This window comes from Salarias fasciatus, chromosome 13 (genome assembly GCF_902148845.1).
Source record: "Salarias fasciatus chromosome 13, fSalaFa1.1, whole genome shotgun sequence".
NCBI classification, from domain to species: domain Eukaryota; kingdom Metazoa; phylum Chordata; class Actinopteri; order Blenniiformes; family Blenniidae; genus Salarias; species Salarias fasciatus.
Genome location: NC_043757.1, coordinates 21166736 through 21188612, shown reverse-complemented (window position 1 = coordinate 21188612; position 21877 = coordinate 21166736). Strand labels below are relative to the sequence as shown.

Sequence of the window (21877 nt, the reverse complement as noted above, 5' to 3'; positions counted from 1 at the left end):
ATTTTACATGCAGATGTTTATTCTCCAATGTCTTTCTCACTGAACAGATTAGCAATGACAGAGTTGTGTACACCAATGGTCTCCGTAGCTCCAACAGCAGCTCTGGAGAGATCACACGTCACGCTGTCTTGAAGCTGAACGTCACCTGCATCATGGATCAGGACTCATTGTCTGAAAATGTGTTTGTGATCCAAAATCCTGGAAACAGCTCTATAATAGGCACAGGCAAATTCAACACAACCATGACATTCTACACATCCAGTAGTTTCTCCTACCCGGTATGTTTGGGCGGATTCGTTCTCTGGCATTTTATTGTCTTGTCCACACATGACGCTGATGTTTTTCCTTCACTCTTTCAGGTGACTGAATTTCCTTATGAGGTCGAACTCAACGAGTACATTTATGTCAAAGTAGATCTGAAGTCGAGTGACAACAGCTTGGTCATCTTTCTCGATACCTGTGTGGCTTCTCCATCGCCCCATGATTTCCAAACCAGAGCTTACTACTTGGTTCGCAATGGGTGAGAATAATGAGGTTTTAAAGCTCTCCACATCAATGTTTATGAAGTAACTTGATTGTGTCACTTAAAGATACTTTTTTCTTCCATTCATTCATTCATTCATTCATTCATTCATTCATTCATTCATTCACTCACTCATTCATTACTTATTTTACTCTTTTTTAACTTAAATGCATTATGCAAGCATACAACAAATATTTGAATGAAAGGGGGCAAAAAGAAGTAAAAAGAAACTTATGATGTCCACCCCTGATCCACCCCTGATGTCCACCCCCAAGCCTGCACAAGTGTGCAAAAAGCTCGCTGCGCCTCCCCTGACGCCCTCTGGCACCCCCAAGGGGAGCCTCACACTTTGAAAACCGCTGATTTAAATCATTTGTGTACACTTTGTCCCAGTTTTGTCTTTTCAGATCTTCTCTGAAGGTATTACTCGATTTATCCCTCATAATAATTGGACAGTCCTCTTGCACAATATTGAAACACAATTTTTCATACATTATTAATACAGTGAGATGGACACTCACATCTGTCATGAAGATACCACCAATTATGTCACCATGTATGTTTGTATATTTATTATCAACTGTAGTAGCACTATGAGTGGTGATCCTGATTGGTTTGGTTATCATAGACCTGCAGTTTCCATTTACTTCTTGGAATCATACGTTGCTGCAGTTTTCCCTCGATCTATATTCAAGTCAACAGACAGAATTAGTGATTGGTTCATATTCCCAAACATTTCAATGATCCTGTCTGTAAACAAGTCAACACCATTAGGTCCACGCCGTCTATACACACAACAGATTAATTTTTATCCAGTTCATTAAAGAAGGTGGAGGAAATCCAAGTTGACCATACACTACTACGTCAACAACTCAAATTTACAATAATGCAGTTAAACAGGCCCAAACTTCCCACTTCTCTCAACTCATTTCAGATAATAAAGACAACCCCTGGTTCCTCTTCTCCACCTTCAACATTTTAACTGGCAGTAATTTTAATAAAGCTTTTAAGGTGCCGACAGACACTCTCTGTGAAGACTTTGCAGACCACATCAGAACTAAAATCATGGACATCAGGTCCAGTCTTTCACCTCAACAAGTTTTATCGGTAAGCACAGCTGAACCGTTGTGCATGCCTGAGGAAACACTGGACAGTTTGAGGACTCTTGGTCAAGTTTTCTCCAAGTAAAATCTACAACCTGCCTTCTCGATCCCATCCCCACACCACTCTTAAAATCATTTTATAGATTCCTTGAGGAACAGATTTGAAATATCATGAATTGCTCTCTTCAAACGAGTGTCTTCCCCACTGCCTTTAAATGGCGGTGGTGAAGCCCCTCCTGAGGAAGAGCAATTTAAACTCTAATGTTCTTAATAATTACAGAACTGTATCCAACTTACCATTTTTAAGTAAAGTTTTCAAAAGACTGGTTTTTAACCAAGTCAATGACTTTTTAATGACAAATAACATTTTAGAAACACATCAGTTTGGTTTTAGAGTGAACTACAGAACCGAGACGGCCCTTTCAAAGATTTTAAATGACATCAGGTGGAATTTGGACAATAAAAAACTCACAGTGTTGGTTCTACTGGACCTGAGTGCTGCTTTTGATACAGTAGACCACAACATTTTAATGAATAGACTGAGTCACCTGGTGGGCCTCTCTGGTACTGTTCTTAACTGGTTCAGTTCTAATCTCACAGATCGATGTTTTTATGTAAGTTTGGATACTTGTTCCTCAGGAACCCATGAAATTAGGTGTGGGGTTCCCCAAGGTTCAATTTTAGGTCCCATACTTTTTAGCCTCGACATGCTTCCACTTGGGGACGTCATCAGGAGACACGGCATCAGTTTCCATAGTTACGCTGATGATACTCAGCTGTACATCGCCGTGTCTCCTGGTGACTCAGGGCCAATAGAAACCCTTTTTAACTGTATTTCAGACATCAAGTCATGGATGGCAGTGAATTTCCTACAGCTCAACCAGGACAAAACTGAGGTTTCAGTTATCGGTCCCGAAGGCCAGAGAGAGAAACTTTTACCAAAATTACTAGATTTTAAACCAGCACAATTGATTAAAAACCTGGTCGTGACTTTTGACTCTGAGGTAAATTTTATTCCACACATTAAAAACATAAGCCAGAGTCCGCCCGTTTCTCTCTCAGGCCCGTACAGAAGTGCTAATGCAGCTTTTATCTCCTGTCGATTAGATTACTGTAATGCCTTGCTCTCTGGGCTTCCCAAAAACAATATTTCAAATCTACAATTATTACAAAACTCAGCCGCACGCGTGCTGACGGGGACCAGGGGGCGGGCCCACATTACACCGGTTTTACAGTCGCTGCATTGGCTCTCTGTCCACTTCAGGATTTATTTTAAAGTTCTCTTATTAGTTTCTAAATGTCTCAACAGCCTTGCACCTTCTTATTTAGCTGATCTGTTTTAACCGTATCGACCCTCGTGGGCCCTGAGGTCCTCTGGCAGCGGCCTATTGTATGTTCCTTAAGCCAGAACCAAGACTCATGGTGAGGCGGCTTTTAGCCACGATGGCCCCCGCCTGTGGAACAGCCTGCCAGAGGACCTCAGGACCGCAGAGACTGTTGATATTTTTAAACGGAGGTTAAAAACACATCTATTTAATCAGGCTTTTAACCAACCCTTAATAGTCCTCTTATTTCCATCATTATTTATGTAATTTTATTCTATTTCATTATGTACTTCTAACTTATGTTACTTTTTCACTTTATAATCTTATCTTACTTTGGATCATATCCTCTTAAGTTTTTAGCTGTTTTACTCCAGTGTTTTCTGAGGGGGGTCCTTCACACCGAGAGTTGGTTCCGGTCCTCTGCTGGAGTTACTGTGCTTGGGTCCTCTGGTCCCGTCTGGGATGGGGGTCTCCACACCTTGGTGCTGGAGCCCCAGTATTATTGACCTTTGACTTCTCCTGGTGTGGACGGCCCCACTGGTGGTGTTTCCCATGATGCTCAGTGCCAGGCTATGTCTCCTCTGTTGTGTGTGTGTGTGTGTGTGTGTGTGTGTGTGCGTGTGTGTGTGCGTGTGCGTGTGCGTGTGCATGTGCGTGTGCGTGTGCGTGTGTGTGTGTTGCATACTGATTGATGGTGCAGTTTTTGTTCTTTTTTTTTTTTTTTTGCTTTTATGACTGTTTTTACTGTTAAGCCCTTTGCGTTGTTTTTCTGAATATGAAAAGTGCTTTCACAAATAAAGACTGATTAAAGATTGATCTCTATTGCAATTCCATTGTATCAATTCCATGGTATCAAAAAATATGACATACAAATTTTCCAGTTTTGTTGGTTTGGGACCAATTACAAAAGCTGAAAAACATGTCTGCCTTCCAGTAATGTTGCATTTTTATCTCCGTCTCCAGATGCACAGCAGACAGCACCTACTACGCTTATACCTCTGGCACTCAGAAGTATGCTCGATTCAGAGTGAAGACCTTCCAGTTTCTGCGGGCATCTGAGTCAGTGTATCTCCAGTGCAAGGTCCTGGTGTGTCAAGCGTCTGACTACAACTCCCGCTGCCGCCGTGGCTGCATCACACGTCGAGCCCGAGACCTCGGCTCACGTCATGACAGCCAGACTCTGGTTCTGGGTCCGATTAAACTCAAAGGTTTGTATGCATTTCAACTATATTATGGAAAAATAATGACTTTTCTCTGTGGATAAACCTCCCTTTTCTGTCCAGTTAATGCAATAATTTTACCCATTCTGAATGTCACCCATTCTGAAGCCAATAGCATAACTTGCCAATAATGTAATGAAAGAGTAAAAAAAAAAATATTTTTTACAATAAGTAATGCGACATACATTCTCAATGAATGCAGATGGCTAACGCATCCTAATTTTCACAAGGGAATTACACAACCTGCCAAAAAACTTTTATTTGAAAATCATCAAAATAATGAATCAAATATCTGATTCCACTATTGGCCAGTTCTAACATTACGGGTTTTATTACATTGAAAACATTGAATTTGTTACATCGCTGACCATCATGAGAGCCTATTCATGTCTCCCACTTTCTCTCCACTGCCTCACCAATGGAAAGAAGTCTTTTCACTCAATCAAATGTATTTATTGATCGACTCACTGAAATCAGAGCGACGTTCAATGGTTGTTTCGAAAAGACCTGGTTTTATTGAAGTGTGAATGAGTGATGTAAATTTTAAGTGTATTATATTCAATCTTACTGTTTTTGTCAATAAAATCACTGAAGTATTGCCATAAATATGAGATATTTGTGAATATATTTTGAAATCTAAAATTAATGAATGGCAACAATTCTGAGCAGTACTACTCAGGTATATTACAGGTAGAAGTCCAGGCTAAGTATGCATCCGGGTTCAAAGTGTATGTTTGCTGTTTAGCTCCATCCAAATGTGATGCCTGACAGAAAATCAGTATTCTGTCTGACAATAAAACAATTTCTTCTGATCTCTTTTCAGAGTCGAAGAAGGAGGAAGAAGGAACTGGCAAGCAGGACCAGGCCTGACAACCTCCTGCACTCATCTTTTCTCTTTTCATACCTTATAAACCATAATCACACTTTTATCATTTATTCTTGATTAAAACCTGCTGTACTCATCTTTTCTCTTCTCATCCATTATAAACCATAATCACACTTTACCATTTATTCTTGATTAAAAGCATCATCAAAAGACAGTCTGTGTTTGTGTGCTTTATGTCAAACCCCTCAATAATCAAACCCCTCTTATCACCACAACTTGTGTTTTTGATGGTCAAAAAGTCAAAGACAATAACACAAGCCACCGTTCAGTTAGAAAAAAAAACACTTTGCTGTAAAATAAGTTCAAATAATCCATTTCACAATATAATGATTTTCCACCCTAGAAGGAAGGCGTGATCCCCAGAAGGTTTCAACATTCACCATTACCTATGAACCTACGACACACTGGGAGAACATAAGGCAGTCAGTACTCCGTGTACCCATTTTTAGTCATTGTGGTCACAAAGAGTTGATCCTAGTTCCAGTCACCATAATTTTAAGATCAAAACCACCACTGACAGTGTTACAACATGAAAAAAGATAAACACATACCCTCATCAGAAGCCATGCATGAATAAGGAGGTGTGGTTCCTGCTGAAGGCCTGCAACACCGCCTTCAGATCTGGTGATGCACAGGCCTGTAGCACATGCAGGGCAAACCTGAGGAGAGGCATCATCAATGCTAAGCACAGCAACAAGCTGGAGGTAGAGGAATGCTTCTGCAACCCTGACCCTAGATGCATGTGGCAGGGCATCCAGGTCATCAGTAACGACAAACCCAGCATCTCCACCCCGTTAAACACAGATGTCTCCTTCCTGAATGAGCTCACTGACTTTTATGCTCACTTTTGATAGAGACAACAAGGAGACATCGACCACAATCAGACCCCCTGCTGACCACCAGCCCCTCTCACTCACCTCCACAGATGTCTGTACCAATCTAAACTAGGTCAAAGCGAGAAAGGCTGCTGGACCCGACGGCATCCCTGGGCGTGTGCTCAGAGCATGTGTGGAGCAGCTCACCAGAGGTTTTAGGGACATTTTCAACTTGTCCCTTGCTCAAGGAGCTGTGCCAGCATGTCTCAAATCCACCTCCATTGATCCAGTCCCAAAACAATCCAGCCCAATGTGCCTGAATGAGCACTCACACCCGTTGTTCTGAAATGCTTTGAGCAGCTGGTCCTGGCACATCTGGAGAACTGTCTCCCACTCACCCTGGAGCCATACCAGTTTGCTTACCGCATCAACAGGAGTAGAGAGGTTGCAGTTTTCACACACCTTGACAGTAACAACACATATGCACGAATGCTGTTTGTTGATTTCATTTCAGCATTCAGCATAGTCATCCCCTCCAAGTTAATCACCGAACTTGGAGACCGGGGCATTAACACCTCCCTCTGTCACTGGATAATGGACTTTATCCCCCACATCCGTCACAATCAATACCGGCGTACAACAGGGGTGCGTGCTGAGAACATTCCTCTAATCCCTCTTCACCCACGACTGCAGACCTGTACATGGATCCAACTCCATCATGAACTCAACTCAACTCAATTTTATTTATATAGCACCTTTAAAAAAACTACAGGTGGCACAAAGTCACAAGTGCAAGTGCAATAATGAAATACAGTAAGAGCAAAGAAAACAAATGCAAACAACAAAAATGAGACATTCAAATCAACTTTAAAAAACCAAGGCCAGAGTCTCAGGCTGACTTCAAAGCCATTAAATAAAAATGTGTTTTATGATCTTTCTTAAATATGGACAGTGAGGAGGCCTGTCTGATGGCAGTGACAGCTCATCCCATAACTTGGGGGCCACAACAGAAAAAGCTGTCCCCTCTGAGCTTACGTTTGGACCTCGGCACCACTCGGAGCAGCTGATCAGCTGTCCTGAGCCAGAGCCACCGAGCAGTAGTGTACAGGTGAAGCAGCTCAGAGAGGTAAGGTTGGCGGAGACCATTCAGGGATTTAAAAACAAATAAAATAACCTTAAAATGGACTCCAGAGTGCACAGGTAGCCAGTGGAGGGAGGCCAGGATGGGAGTGATGTGCTTCCTCTTACGTACTCCAGTTAGTAGCCGTGCTGCAGCATTTTGGACCAACGAGGAGACGTGCAAGGGATGACTGCCTGACTCCAACATAAAATGCATTACAGTAATCCAGCCGAGATGCAATAAAGGCATGGATTACTGTCTCAAAGCGCTCACGTGCAAAAATAGATTTCACTTTGGCCAACTTCCTGAGGTGGAAGAAGCTGGACTCAACCACAGCACTTATCTGAGAATCTAGTTTATAATCATTGTCCATTTTAAAACCCAGGTGTGTAACAGTCACCTTTCCATGTGGAGTCACGGGTCCCAAGTCAGCAGGTGGAGGTTCACAGGAGTCACTGGTGCTAAACACAATCACTTCTGTGTTTCTCTCATTACACTTTAAAAAGTTTAGGGCCATTCAGGCTTTAAAGCTCCCATATTATGCTATTTTTCAGTCACATCATATTGGTCTCAGAAGCCAAAAAACATAGTATTTAAGTTTGTTCGCCCTAAATTCATCCTTTGTTCGGAGTTTCAGCGGTTTAAAAAGTCGGTCTGAGGAGCCCTCCTCAGAACAGGCTGTTTCAGAGCCTGCTTTCCGATATGCACTTGAACGCATCTGGCCACGCCCACTCTCACACACAGGGTTTGTGGACAGGCTCGGGACACATATTATTGTTACAAAACCATTGTGAAGTGAATTTTGCATAATATGGGAGCTTTAATGTCCTCAAGGCACCGTAAGAGAGGCGTTAATGAGAAGGCTTCTTTCTTTTTTAATGGGACGTAGATCTGGCTATCATCCGCATAACAGTGAAAGCAGATTCTGTGGCTTCTCAGAATGGACCCCAGTGGTAATAAGAGAGAGAAAAGCAGTGGCCCTAAGATTGAACCCTGTGGAGCGCCATAAGACAGAGGAGTAGAGGAGGATTCAGAGCAGGCAAGATAATCACACTGTCTGTCTGTCAGGTAGGACCTGAACCACTGCAGTACAGGACCACTGACGCCAACCAGGTGCTGCAGTCGGGATACTAGGATGTTGTGGTCCAGGTTGTCAAATGCTGCAGTCAGATCCAGCAGAACAAGGACCACACCAGAGTCATTTACAAGGAGGATGTCATTAAAAACCCTGAGTAAAGCTGACTCGGTTCTGTACAGGGGTTTAAAACTCAACTGAAAGACCTCTCAGATGTCATGATTGTCCAGGTGGTTTTTCAGCTGCAGATAGACAACCTTCTCCAGGATTTTTAAAATAAAGGGCAGCTTGGAAATGGGCCTAAAATTAACCAGGACAGCCTGATCCAGGCCAGGTTTCTTTAGAAGGGGTTGTGCCACTGCATGTTTAAAATGTACAGGGACAACACCAGAGGACAGACTGCTGTTAATGATAGCAAGGACAAGCTGACCAATGTTGGGAAAAATGTCTTTAAAGAGATGTGGGGGAACAGCATCTCGAGGGGAAACTGAGGGCTTAATGTGGGCAACCACATCCTGTGAGGATGATAACGTCACTGGCTCGAACTCCAGACCAGAGCAGGTTGCGAAGGACTCTGAACCACGAATCGGAAGGAAGGTGACACGAGTCACGGACTGGATTTTTTTTTTCTTTTTTTATCGGAGCGAGTCGTTGCTCTTAAACTAGTTATATTTGTCTACAAATACACAGCTGTGCATTAAATAACAAATTCTGTTTGATTTTCAAAATGAACATGAATAAATTAATTTATCATTTATTTTTTTAATCGTGTGGATTCATACAGCTGGAACAATTTTGTTCCTCTTCTGTTATAAATCAATCAATAAATCAATCACTCTTTCTGAATGCATTTATATTATATTATATTATATTATATTATATTATATTATATTATAACATTATGATCATACATTTTCAAATGTTTGAATTCTATTCAAGCAGATAATGAAGCATTGACGTAACAAAAAATAAGAAAAAGATTATAAATCAGGAAATTTCTAATATATGTATATATATATATGTGTGTGTGTGTGTGTGTGTGTGTGTGTATATATATATATATACACACACACACACACACACACGCTCAGTCTTGTATTTCTATCCTTGTGGGGACCGTCCATTGACTCCCATTCATGTCTAGCCCCTAACCCTGACCCTTACCCTAACCCTAACCCACACCACAACAAAGCCTAACCCTAAAGAAATGTTTTTGCACTTTTACTTTTTTCAGTAACAACAACATGGTCAAGAAAACACTGTTTCTCCTACTTAGGACCGGAAAAAGGTCCCCACAAGGCACGTCGTTCCACGTTTTGCTATCCTTGTGGGGACATTTGGCCCCGACAAGGATAGAAATACAAGAACGCTCACGCACACACACACACACACACACACACACACACACACACACACACACACACACACACACACACACACACATATACACATCTATATATAGACAGATAGATAGATAGATAGATAGATAGATAGATAGATAGATAGATTGAAAATGAATTGTAAATTGTAACTCCAAAAGCAACACAGAACCAACAAGCACATAGAGAGGCATGTGCATGTGTACAGAAGAAAGGGAACTCTGTCATGAAAAATGGACTTTTATGAGCTTTTATCATTGTTAGTGTGTGATTATCTCAGGAAAACTTATTTTCAGTTCTTATTTCTCTTCATTCAAACAAATTTGAGCAAAATTTGTGAATATTCAGTCCAAGCTCTAGCTCCCTTCACATAAGCTCTTCGCAGATCTGCGGCATCAACCATGAAGCACCAAATACGCGTAGTAGCATTGTAGTGTACTTTAAGATGAAGGACAGCCTCTTACCGTAGACGTGTATGTAATAGATCCACATAACTGAAAATTCAAAACAACTATTTCAATGCAAGTAATGGATAAGAAATAGTTTTGATGAAAAATATAGATGAATATTTTGAAAAACATTCCTAAACTTGGTGCAACACATCACACTACAAAAGGATTTTCCATTGTGATAATTCATTAAACTCTTCATTAATCAAAGCCTCATCATGTTCTGGGAAATGAACAAACAGTTTTCAAATGTTCAAACACTGACTATCATCAAACAACGCCTGAACAAGTGTGACAAGTGTACTCTTACGTGAAACAATAAATACAAAAAAAAAATCCTTAGTGTTAACACCTGATTCAACAGGGCAGGATATACTGTATTTTCTCACCAGCAACAGAAACATACTTAGAATAAATGTTTTACAATCCTGGATTTATCTTCTGCAAACATTGCTGCATCAATATTTAATGGTAGTAATGACTCAGTCAAGAAAAGGTTAAACTTCACACTTGGCATTTTGTAACACCGATGAAGACACAAAGTTTTTTCACTTTGTTTCAATGAATTTCCTTCAGACACTTCTTTTTGCTTTGTCAACATGTTACTCTGATTTATTTTTTGTGGATGCTTGAATGCTTGGAAATGTGAAAAACAATGTGACAATGTCAGATAGAGTAAATGTGACAAACTTACAGATCATCTCTAAAGCTGGCAGAAGTAGAGTTTTAAAATTGTTGAAGATCCTATCCACCCATCAATTTTCTACCACTCATTCGGGACAGGGTCACGGGAGCAGCAGTCTGAGCAGGGATGCTCAGACTTTCCTGTCCCCAGACACTTCCTCCAGCTCTTCCGGCTGGATCCCGAAGTGTTCCCAGGCCAGGTGACAGACAGAGTCTCTCCAGTGTGTCCCAGGTGTTCCCCAGGGCTTCCTCCCGGTAGGAAATATCCAGAACACCACAAGGAGGTGAGGTGTCCAGGAGTCATCCTAAACAGATGCCCAAGCCACCTCAGCTGGCTATTCTCAATGTGACTCCCAGACCCTGGACCACCCCCCATGTGGCTCTATGAGGAACGCAGTGCAGCTGAACTTCTTCTCCAAATCCACAAAAAACATGGAAAGTTTAGACAAACTCCGACGAACCCTCAAGGACAATATGGAGGGTATAAAGCTGGTTCAGTGAACTCAGATCCATGACCAGGACGAAAAGTGCATTGTTCCTCCTGGATCTGAGGTTCGACTACTGGTTGAATCCTCTCCTGTTCTGTGGAATACACTTTCCCGGAGCGGCTGAAGAGTCTGATCCATCGGGCTCATCGGATGCCACCACAGCAGGCCCTGGAGACCTTACAACCACAGCTCTGAGCAGCTGCTTTAACAATGGAGGTGGAAAACATGGTCCACTTTAACTCAATGCCCCCAACTTCCTTCAGGATCTGAGAGAAGTTCTCCCAAAGGACGGAGTTGAAACCACGCTGACAGAAAGTTTCACCAGACATTCCCAACAGACCCATCTGGGCCAGCCAGAATCAGCTCAGTCTTCCTGAACTCCACTCTATTTTTATCATCTGCTGTCCCAAAATCAGGGATGCAAAGAGGTGGAGGGGGTCCCAGTTGATGTTAGAGGGTGGACTTGGTTCTCTCCAGATAGATCACTGGAGCATCACAGATGTAAAGAATTCTGTGACCTCTTTACTGAACCTTCACTACTCCAACTGGGTGTCCACTACTAACACTAAATCTTAACCCTGACTTATTTGTAATCTGAGCCGTGAAACCAGGTAACCCTTGAATATATTGAAGTATTAAGTCCAACCATGATTCAAACAAATTAAAATTCACAGGACTAACTGCAGGTCTGAAATATCTGTAGCCTTACTCAATCTCTATAGGTTGCATTTCACAAGCAATATTTTTCATACAGTGCAATACAAATCCATTACTTAAATGCTGTGTTTAAAACTGTTTATGTCTGGTTCGATATAATAACATAAGATTAGTGTAGGGCTGGGTACCGTTTAACAGTACCTCAGTGGTACCGACCGAAAAACTTTGGTATATACCAGTACCGAACAAGAGACGTAAGTACGGTATCAGTTTCGGTTCTTAAAGTGGCTGCGCGGTCAATAAAATGCGCAGAAACGATTGTTCAGTTCTTCTCTTTTACTGAAAAAACGGTGCAGCGCATTATTGCCTCCACCAGGAGGTTATGTAATCATGTCGGTTTGTTGGTTTGTTGGTTGGTTGGTTTGTTGGTTGGTTGGTTGGTTGGTTGGTTTGATAGCAAGATCCCGGAAAAAGTAATTGACAGATTGCAATGAAACTTTGTGGAAAGGTGGGTCTTGGGCTAACTTAGAATTGATTACATTTTGGTGATGATCCGGATCACTGTCTGGATCCAGGAATTTTTTAAAGGATTCTTTATCATTGAGACATAGGGAATCTTTCACATGGTTGGGCAGGCCCGCCGACAGGAGGCGACAAACGCCTGGTTTACACAGGAAGCGCCGCGCACCGACTGTCAGATCGGCGCCCCTGTTAACCTATCTGACAGTTCATACAGGAGACGCGGGGGACCGCGGCATCTGTAGCGGCTCGCGCCGTGGACCGCGGCCACTCTGCTCCTCTCTATTTTCTCCACGAGCTGCGCGCCGTGCACTGCCAGTTGTAAAGCTGGACAGAGCAGATCGCACCACACAGGAAGCCGGGAACGGAAAATACGAGAGAATCCGGTAAATTTTCAAATTAAAATGAAGTAAAATAACATAAATTATGTTGCTTTTCGATTTTCCTTTTCAGATAAACACAAACACAGGGCGACAGGGCGACAGAGAGAGGCATCGCACGCTGCAGCGCTCTGCTCCGATCACACCCCCGATCACAATGTTGTGTGATTATATATGGTGTTCTTATGGTTGTTGGTGACTGATTTGAGCTGTGGCGGAGGTATTATAAGAATGGGGCATCAAAACAAAAATGAGATGTCTTGTTACGGATGGTCCACAAAACATGATAGCATGTGGGAATGCATTGCAAGTGAGACACAGTGTGTGTATTGCTCATGCACTGAATTTTGCAGTAGTAAATGAAGCTATTGAGCAAACACCAGGGCTGGATGACATCAGGGGAAAGGAAAGGAAGATTGTGGCATATTTCAGGAGTAGCACTTTGGCCAAGGAGCGATTAGTTGTCTTTCAGCAGAAAAATGGCAAAACCAGTTCTGAAGCTGGAACAAGAAGTTGAGACACACTGGAATAGCACATTTGACATGATGTCCAGGCACCATGAGCAGCGGGAACCAGTTGACACCTCACTGGTGTCACTGCACACTGATGTCGCTTCATTGTCATCTACAGACTACCACACCATGGCAGAATGTCTGTCAATACTGTCACCACTCAAAGATGCAACAGAGGAACTCTTCAGAAAAACATGTGTCTGGATCCAAAGTCATTCCTCTCATACGTATGCTGAGGCATACATTGGCAACAAAGCAGCGGGGAGTGACTGATGAGAAGGCTGCACAGCTCTGCAGCGCACTACTGCGACTGATGAGTGAGAGGCTGAGTCATTATGAAATGACCAGTCAGAACTCTGGCCACTCTTCTGGATCCCAGATTCAAAACAGTGGGGTTTTGCAGTTCCACAAATGCACAGAATGTTGTGAAGAGATTAACTGCAGAGTGTGCCTCAACGGTGAGAGGAAACACACCGCCTGAACCGGCAGCACCAGAGCCTGCTGAAGGTACAGCTCCAGAATCGTCAAGGTATGACTTTAGATAATAATGCATTGGTATTATAGCGCTTTTCTGGACACTCAAAGACACTTTACATTGCATTATTCATTCATTCCATACTGGGTGGTGGTAAGCTACTACTGTAGCCACAGCTGCCCTGGGGCAGACTGACGGAAGCAAGGCTGCCAATCTGCGCCATCGGCCCCTCCAACCACCACCAACCATTCACTCTCACAACTTTCATACTTAGGCAAGGTGGGTGAAGTGTCTTGCCCAAGGACACAATGACAATTTTACGCCTGCGGGAGCGGGGATCGAACCGCCAACATTCCAGTTATAAGACAATCCGCTCTACCAACTGAGCTACTGTCGCCCTAAGATCTGTATGGTAACATTGTACAGTATTGCACCTATTTCATGTATTTTATTTTGTCATTGTTTCAGGGACTGACCTGTGGGAACTTTTGGATCACCAAGTGTCAGAGTCCAGAAAAGTGAAGATTGCCACTGCCACTGCAACAGCAGAGTTTCAACGGTACCTCAGCGAACCAAATGTTCCACGCACAGAGGATCCCCTGCAGTTTTGGGCACAGCAAAAACATATGTACCTGAGTTTGTATGTGCTGGCCCATAAATACCTCTGCATCCCTGCTTCTTCAGTGCCCTGTGAGAGTCTTCTCCAAAGCTGGAGAAGTTTTGAACAAACAAACAAAAAAAAAGCCTCAAAAAGGCTCAAGCCTAGCGCTGTGGAAAAAATTCTGTTCTTGAATAAAAATCTAATGTAAACACACCAAGCACTCACACCATATGCACAATATTCACAATGATCAGTCCACAAGCACCACCACTGTAGCCTCGTAAACCAGCCCCGCCCACTCCACATCCACATTTGGATTTAGTGGCTGGGGTGGATCTGGGGACAAGTCAATGCAAACTCCGTGCAGGGGGCGTTGGTTACTCCTTTGACTGACAACGCACTTCAGCCAATCAGCGCTTCAAAACAAATATGTCATCAAAATGCGTTAGCTTCTTTAAGAGTTAGCTTTAGCTCTTTAGCTCTAGCTTCTCTACAAGCAAAGACATGCGAAAACGTCTTTTTGTGTTAGAAATTCACCAGGCGCAGACTCTGGCTGTTGCTTGATTGTTGTAATACTTGGTATTTTGGCTATACCTTTACTTATTGCAGCTTTCAGATGATGATTAAAGTCTGTGATCTTCACTACACTCAGTGAAGGCGTTACTTCCGGTTTCGCCGCCGGAATTCGCCAAAAAAAAATTTGAAAACAAAAAGTGGCAACACTGACTGGCTTGGCTGTTTCATGGCCGAGCCGCATTATTTTTCTATTGGCTTGTCCCCAGACCCACCCCAACTACCAAATCCAAATGTGGATGTGGAGTGGGCGGGGCTGGTTTATGAGGATACCACCACTGTCCACAAGCGCCACTACTGTCCACAAGTACCACCACTGACTGCAAGCACTTACAATACATTGTCCCAGAGTTGCCACTGTCAATTCACTTCCACTATCTCTCATGATACCTCAAATGATAAGTCAGCTTGCTGCTCAGCTAGCTGACTTGCTATGTGAAACACAGCAAATGTACTGGTCACTTCAAACACATTCAGTCATGCATTTGAATACTCTGCTTTATTCATCCCCATCTTTATTCAAGCTAGCCTATGAACAATAGAAATGCTGACATCAAAATCTTAGCTGTACTAGGTTTTAGTGATGTGGACAAATAATTCAATAATTCAAAAAATGTAATTATTCGCTCATGCATCACATACATTCATTCAGCTCTGACACATGAGACGCTCTTCTTGACTTTCACCACCAGGGGTCCATGTTGTTCTGTGATTTGAAAAGCTTCGAGTAATGAACCTTTTTTCGATACAATTGTGTATCAGTACGATTACAATACAATTGTGTTGCTTCAGAAAGCTTCGGATTGCCATCACTACTATCCACGCATACTGTATTTGGCGCTTCATGGTTGGTGCCACAGATCTGCATCGGCATCGTGTGAAGTGAGCTAGAGCTCAGACTGAATATTCAAGTAGTTTACTCAAATATGCATGAATGAAGAGAAATAACAACTGAAAAGAAATGTTCATGAGGTAATCACACGCCAATAACAAGCTCATAAAAGTACATTTTTCATGATAGGGTTCCTTTTCTTCTGCACACATGAACATGGCAATGTCGGAGACTTCTGCCTCTCTATTACCCCTTTTCGACCAAACTGGCTCCCTGGCCAAATTGGGGCCTTGGCCACGAGCGTTCAAGTCCTGGACCTCCGAAAAATCAGCTTTTCTTTTCCACCTGCCGGCAGCCATGAAAGTGGAGATGGAGCCACGTCACTGCGTCATTGCATAACGTCAGTACATCACTGTGGATGCAGCCGCTCACACACAAACCAAAACAACAATGGAGGACTCCCATAAAGTGTTTCTGGCTGTCTATTTTTCATGGCGAGCTATCAAACCATCATCAAGCTGTTAGCAACTGCCCACCCTTGTCTCCCCAGTGACGGCATTTCAGAAAGAAGGTAAATATCAAATGTTTTATTGCTTCACAGTGAACACACTACCGTTAGCCTAGCTAACAGACAGTGTCAGTCAGACTATAAGAATAGCTGTGTTTTTAACCTATATCGAGTGGCTTGACAAAATTAGTGATTTGTTAATATCATGATTTGCACCCCCAGAAGGAGGGAGTGATCCCCAGAAGGTTTCAACATTCACCATTACCTATGAACCTACGACACACTGGGAGAACATAAAGCAGCCAGTACTCCGTGTACCCATTTTTAGTCAATGTGGTCACAAAGAGTTGATCCTAGTTGCAGTCACCTTTATTTTAAGATCAAAACCACCACTGACAGTGTTACAACATGAAAACAGATAAACACGTACCCTCATCAGAAGCCATGCATGAATAAGGAGGTGCGGCTCCTGCTGAAGGCCTGCAACACCGCCTTCAGATGGTGATGCACAGGCCTATAGCACTTCCAGGACAAACCTGAGGAGAGGCATCATCAATGCTAAGCTCTGCAACAAGCTGAAGGTAGAGGAATGCTTCTCCAACCCTGACCCCAGATGCATGTGGCAGGGCATCCAGGTCATCAGTGACGACAAACCCAGCATCTCCACCCCGTTAAATACAGATGTCTCCTTCCTGAATGAGCTCACTGACTTTTAAGCTTATTTTGATAGAGACAACAAGGAGACATCGACCACAACCAGACCCCCTGCTGACCACCACCCCCTTTCACTCACCTCCACAGATGTCTGTACCAATCTAAACTAGGTCAAAGCGAGAAAGGCTGCTGGACCCGACGGCATCCCTGGGCGTGTGCTCAGAGCATGTGTGGAGCAGCTCACGAGATTTTTTTAGGGACATTTTCAACTTGTCCCTTGCTCAAGGAGCTGTGCCAGCATGTCTCAAATCCACCTCCATTGTTTCAGTACCAAAACACTCCAGCCTAATGTGCGTGAATGACTACCGCCCTGTTAGCACTCACACCCAGTGTTCTGAAATGCTTTGAACAGCTGGTCCTGGCACATCTGAAGAACTGTCTCCCACTCACCCTGGAGCTGGGCCAGTTTGCTTACCGCACCAACAGGAGTAGAGAGGTTGCAGTTTTCACTGTGCTGCACTCTGTTCTCACACACCTGGACCATAACAACACAAACACATGAATGCTGTTTGTTGATTTCATTTCAGCATTCAACAGTCATCCCCTTCAAGTTAAACACTAAACTTGGAGACCGGGGCATTAACACCGCCCTCTGTCACTGGATAATGAACTTCATCCTCCACCACCATAATACTCAATACAGGTGTGTGTTGAGTTCATTCCTCTACTCCCTCTTCACCCATAACTGCAGACCTGTACATGGATCCAACTCCATCATCAAGTTTGCGGACGGCGATCGACCTCAGCACCTGGTTGCATGGTGTGCTGAAAACAACCTGCTCCTTATCACCAGCAAGACGAATGAGCTTATTGTGGACTTCAGGAGAGGAAGAGGAAGCACGTACAACCCCATCCATATCAACGGCATGCCCGTTGAACATGTGTCCAGTTTTAAGCTCCTGGGGACCAACATCACAGAGGACCTCTCATAGTCCACCAACACCTCCAGCCTGGTAGAGAAGGCTTACCAACACCTCTTTCTCAGAAGGACGCTGAAGAGACACCACTTGTTGCCAGCTGTATGGGTGAGTTTTGACCGCTGTGCGATTGAGTGCATCCTCACCCGCTGTGTCACAGTCTGGTATGGTAACTGCTCAATCACAGACAGTGGGTGGTGAAAACCACTCAGCACATCATAATGTCCCCACTTCCCACTCTTGAGGACATACAGAATACAAAAAAGGTATTTATGAGCTTGTCTAACTTTGTCAATGATAGGGATAGGGCGTGGGTCAAAAATCTTCGGAGTATTCCTTTAAAACTACAGGCCATGAGAAAAGTCACCTCACCATTGTGCTGGCTGCTAAAGCAGACGGCACAAAGCTCAAGCTGTATATTGTCTTCAAAGGGGCCGTTCATGAAGTAAAGGCAATGAGAGAGCAAATATCGGGAGCAGTGGTTGCCACATTTAAAAACGGAAGGATGAATGATGATCTCACTGCAGACTGGCTCAAGTCAGTAGTGGGAAAATTCAGTTTCAAGCCGCGTCTCCTTGTGTGGGACGCTTACAGGTGCCACATCAGCGCTGCCAACAAAGCTGCACTGAAAGGCTACACTGTGACAACTGCAGTGGTCCCAGGAAGCTGCACTAAATATGTCCAAGCACCCGATGTGATTTGGAACCCGCCATTCAAGGCGAGTCTACATGAGTCCTATGATCAGTGGATGGCTGGGGACATAGAAAAGCAATACACATGCGGAGGTAACCCAAAGGACCCCCGCCACCTCCTTGTGGAATGGGTGCTCACTGCCTGGGACAAGCTGGACAAGGATCTGATCATTAAGTCCTTCAAAGTTTGTGGACAGACTGTGAACCCTGACGGGAGTGAGGACAACCGCATCCTCTGCTTCAGAGAGGGTGAGCCGTGTGCAGCGGGATGCCAGGAGCTGGCCCAACTCCTACAGCGCGAGGAGGAGAACAGGTGTGCAGCCGAGGAGGAGGAAGATGAAGACGAGCTTCTTAACAACAAGCTTGTTCTTGAGGAAGAGGATGATGCTGCTAATGGGGAGGACGGCGAATTTAAGGAAAAGTGATCTGTATCTTTTATTTTTTTTTCAATCAAGGTAATGTGATTTCACTTTACAAACTGTTTGATGTAGCGGTATCGACAATATCTTTTTTTCTTTGTGTGATTCATAATTCATGGAGCACCTCTCTCTCTCTCTCTTTCTCGCTCTCTCGTGCGCATGCGTGAGCGTCTGGTGAGTGGAGTGTGTCGGTGAGTGAATGAGCGTTTCCTCTGAAAACTTTGGTTTTTGACCTTTTTTTCTCACGGATGTTTTTTCTCACAACTTTGTTTCACTTGTCACAACTGTTGTAAAGCACTGGGGGGTTCACGTGAGGTGGAGGGGGGTCATGGTGTGAGCGGGTGCAGCAGCAGCCGGTGTTTGGCTGGGTGCCATGGCCAGCGATGGTGGGGCTGGCGGGTTTGAGCGTCTCTCCCGGAGGCATGGAGTGAAAGTCCCGGTCGGAGCGGACTTCTCCGTGGAGGAGTGCGCTCTGGCGGTAGGATAGGTTGTTGGATGTGAAGCAGTGAGGGCAGCGTCACGCATGAACAGTGCGGTGGTTCTGTTTCTCGAATCGATTGATAAAGCGAACAGCGTGGTGGAGCGAGGCGTGGTGCTGTGGGGCACTCATGTCCGAGTTTTTCCTTTAATAAATCCTGCGCAAAAAGTGATTGTTTCAAACGTACCGCCATTTCTCAGTAACGAGGCTCTGCTGAGGGAGCTGTCACGGTATGGTCAGACTGCGTCCGGTATGAAAAGGATCTCTTCAGGCTGTAAATCCCCTCAACTGAAGCATGTGGTGTCATTCAGGAGACAAGTGTACATGATCCTGAGAGATGGGGATGAGAAGCTTAACATCGTGCTGAAGTTAAATATTGAGGGTTTCTATTACACTGTGTTTGCCACCTCGGATGTTATGAAGTGTTTTGGTTGTGGGGAAGAAGGTCACCTGGTGCGCAGCTGCCCTGCTAAAGCTAACAAACCAGAAAATGAGAATGTTCAGGCTGAAGGAGAGGAAAACAGTGAAGACCATGCAAGGGCGGAGCAGGAGCAGGAAGGGCCGGGGGCCCAGGACCCGGAGGGGCCAGCCACCCAGGACCTGGAGGGGCCAGCCACCCAGGACCCAGAGGGGCCAGCCACCCAGGACCCGGAGGGGCCAGTCACCCAGGAGCCGGGTGGCAAGCCCGCCTCAACCTCTTCTGAGGTTCCCACGGAACCCAGTCAGACCAGTACAGTCAGTCAGTGTGCTGAAGATGGTAACCGGGCGCAGGAGGGGATAGATGTGGATGTTCTTTCTGAAGGTGAACAAAAAGTAATGGATGATGAATCTGTTTTTAAAGTACCAAAAGCAAAACGAAAAACCAAAAAAGAAGGAAAAGGAATGAGACCAAAGAAAATGGCAGCACTGGAAAAAGCAGATGTGAATAAAAACAAAGATTCAGATGAATTATCTACATCAGACAGTGAGCAGGAGTCTTCAGATTCAACCCTCCCTGATGGTCAGAAGGAGAATGGTTATAGTCTGGAGCTGATACGAAGATTCCTGCAGGCAACTAAAGGAAAAAGGGAAGTAAAAGTGGAAGATTTCTTTCCAAACCAGTTATTGTTTGTTGCATCAGCCAAGTGGCTGATAAGAAACAGAGGTCCTGAGGGGCTGGAGAGAACAGAGGTTTACCGCCTTCAGAAACTGGTTCAAAAGGTGAAATTACAACTTACTGATGGTTAAAAGTAAATCAAAACAGATAAAAATGTGTTTCACACATTTTTATTTGAGCAGTGCGGCGCGTGGGGAACGGTGCAGCACGGTGCTTACATGCAGTGTAGGACCGGGTGGTGGGGAGGCGCGGAGCGGCGTGCGGAGCCTGCATGCTGCGTCGGGAGCTGTGAGTGGGGCGCTGGATGGGCCCTCCCCCCAACCCTGGGCCCGGGACAACGGACCCATTTGTCCCCCCCTGTCGGCGGGCCTGGTAATACTGATAATGTTGTTGACTGGAAGAGGGAGTGGGGTGGGGATATAATTTTCAGTCATAAGACCACAGTCAGTGCAGGTATTGCAATTCTCTTTTCAGAGTCTTTTCTGCCATCATCCTATGAGGTTGAGGAAGTTGTAGATGGAAGATTATTGAAAGTCACAGCAAAATATGAGGAATGTACCCTGACTCTTTTAAATGTGTATGCACCAGTTAACCCTGGTGAGCGGTGTGTTTTTTTAGAGGATCTAGCTGATGCACTTTCAACTTGTGTTTCAACGGACTTTCTGATCTGTGCGGGTGACTTTAATTGCACTGTTACTGATTTGGACAGAAACCATCTGGAACCGAATGCGCAGTCAAGGAGGAAGCTGAAACGGATCATTGAGACATATGAGCTGACTGATGTGTGGAGCTCTAAGCATGGCGACAGCATGCAGTACTCCTGGGCACACATAAAGGACAATCAGGTCTCTCTGGCCAGGTTGGACAGACTTTATTGTTATAAACATCAGGCACAGATTTTTAATTCCTGCACTTTAAGTCCAGTGGGGTTCTCGGATCACTGTCTGCTGATGGGAAATGTTTTTATTACAGGGGTAAAAGCCAAGAGTGCTTATTGGAATTTTAATACTGTTTCAATCAATGACGGCCATTTTAAAAAGATGTTTTGACTTCTTTTGGAAGCAGTGGAGGTCCAGAAAACCTCAGTTTTCCTCCTTGCTGCAATGGTGGGATATTGGAAAATTACAAATCCAGCAGTTTTGTAATCAATATAATTTCAATGTCACTAGAGAGATCATACAATCAGTCAGAGATCTAGAGATTGAGATAGTGGAGCTTGAAGAACTATGTGGTTCCACAGGAGATTCAGGCCATTTTCAGGCCTACAAAGCAAAAAAGTCAGCTTTAGCAGATCTGCTGGGGCTTAGAGCACAGGGGGCGCTAGTTCGATCACGCTTCCAAAATATGGCTGATATGGATGCTCCATCGAAGTTCTTTTCTCTCGAGAAGAAGAACGGTCAGAAGTGACTGATTCACTGCCTGAGATCAGCTGATGGG

General features: G+C 44.1%; 1 protein-coding gene across 1 annotated transcript in view; it reads left to right on the top strand.

Annotated features, from left to right (window-relative positions):
• Positions 1-5041, top strand: part of LOC115399360 (deleted in malignant brain tumors 1 protein-like) — a 74493-nt gene extending 69452 nt beyond the window's left edge. The window contains exons 4-7 of the mRNA XM_030106683.1: positions 53-278; positions 360-520; positions 3915-4159; positions 4995-5041. Of these exons, the coding sequence (XP_029962543.1) occupies positions 53-278; positions 360-520; positions 3915-4159; positions 4995-5041 (679 nt within the window). The remainder of the gene's footprint in view (positions 1-52; positions 279-359; positions 521-3914; positions 4160-4994) is intronic.
• Positions 5042-21877: the final 16836 nt, after the last annotated feature.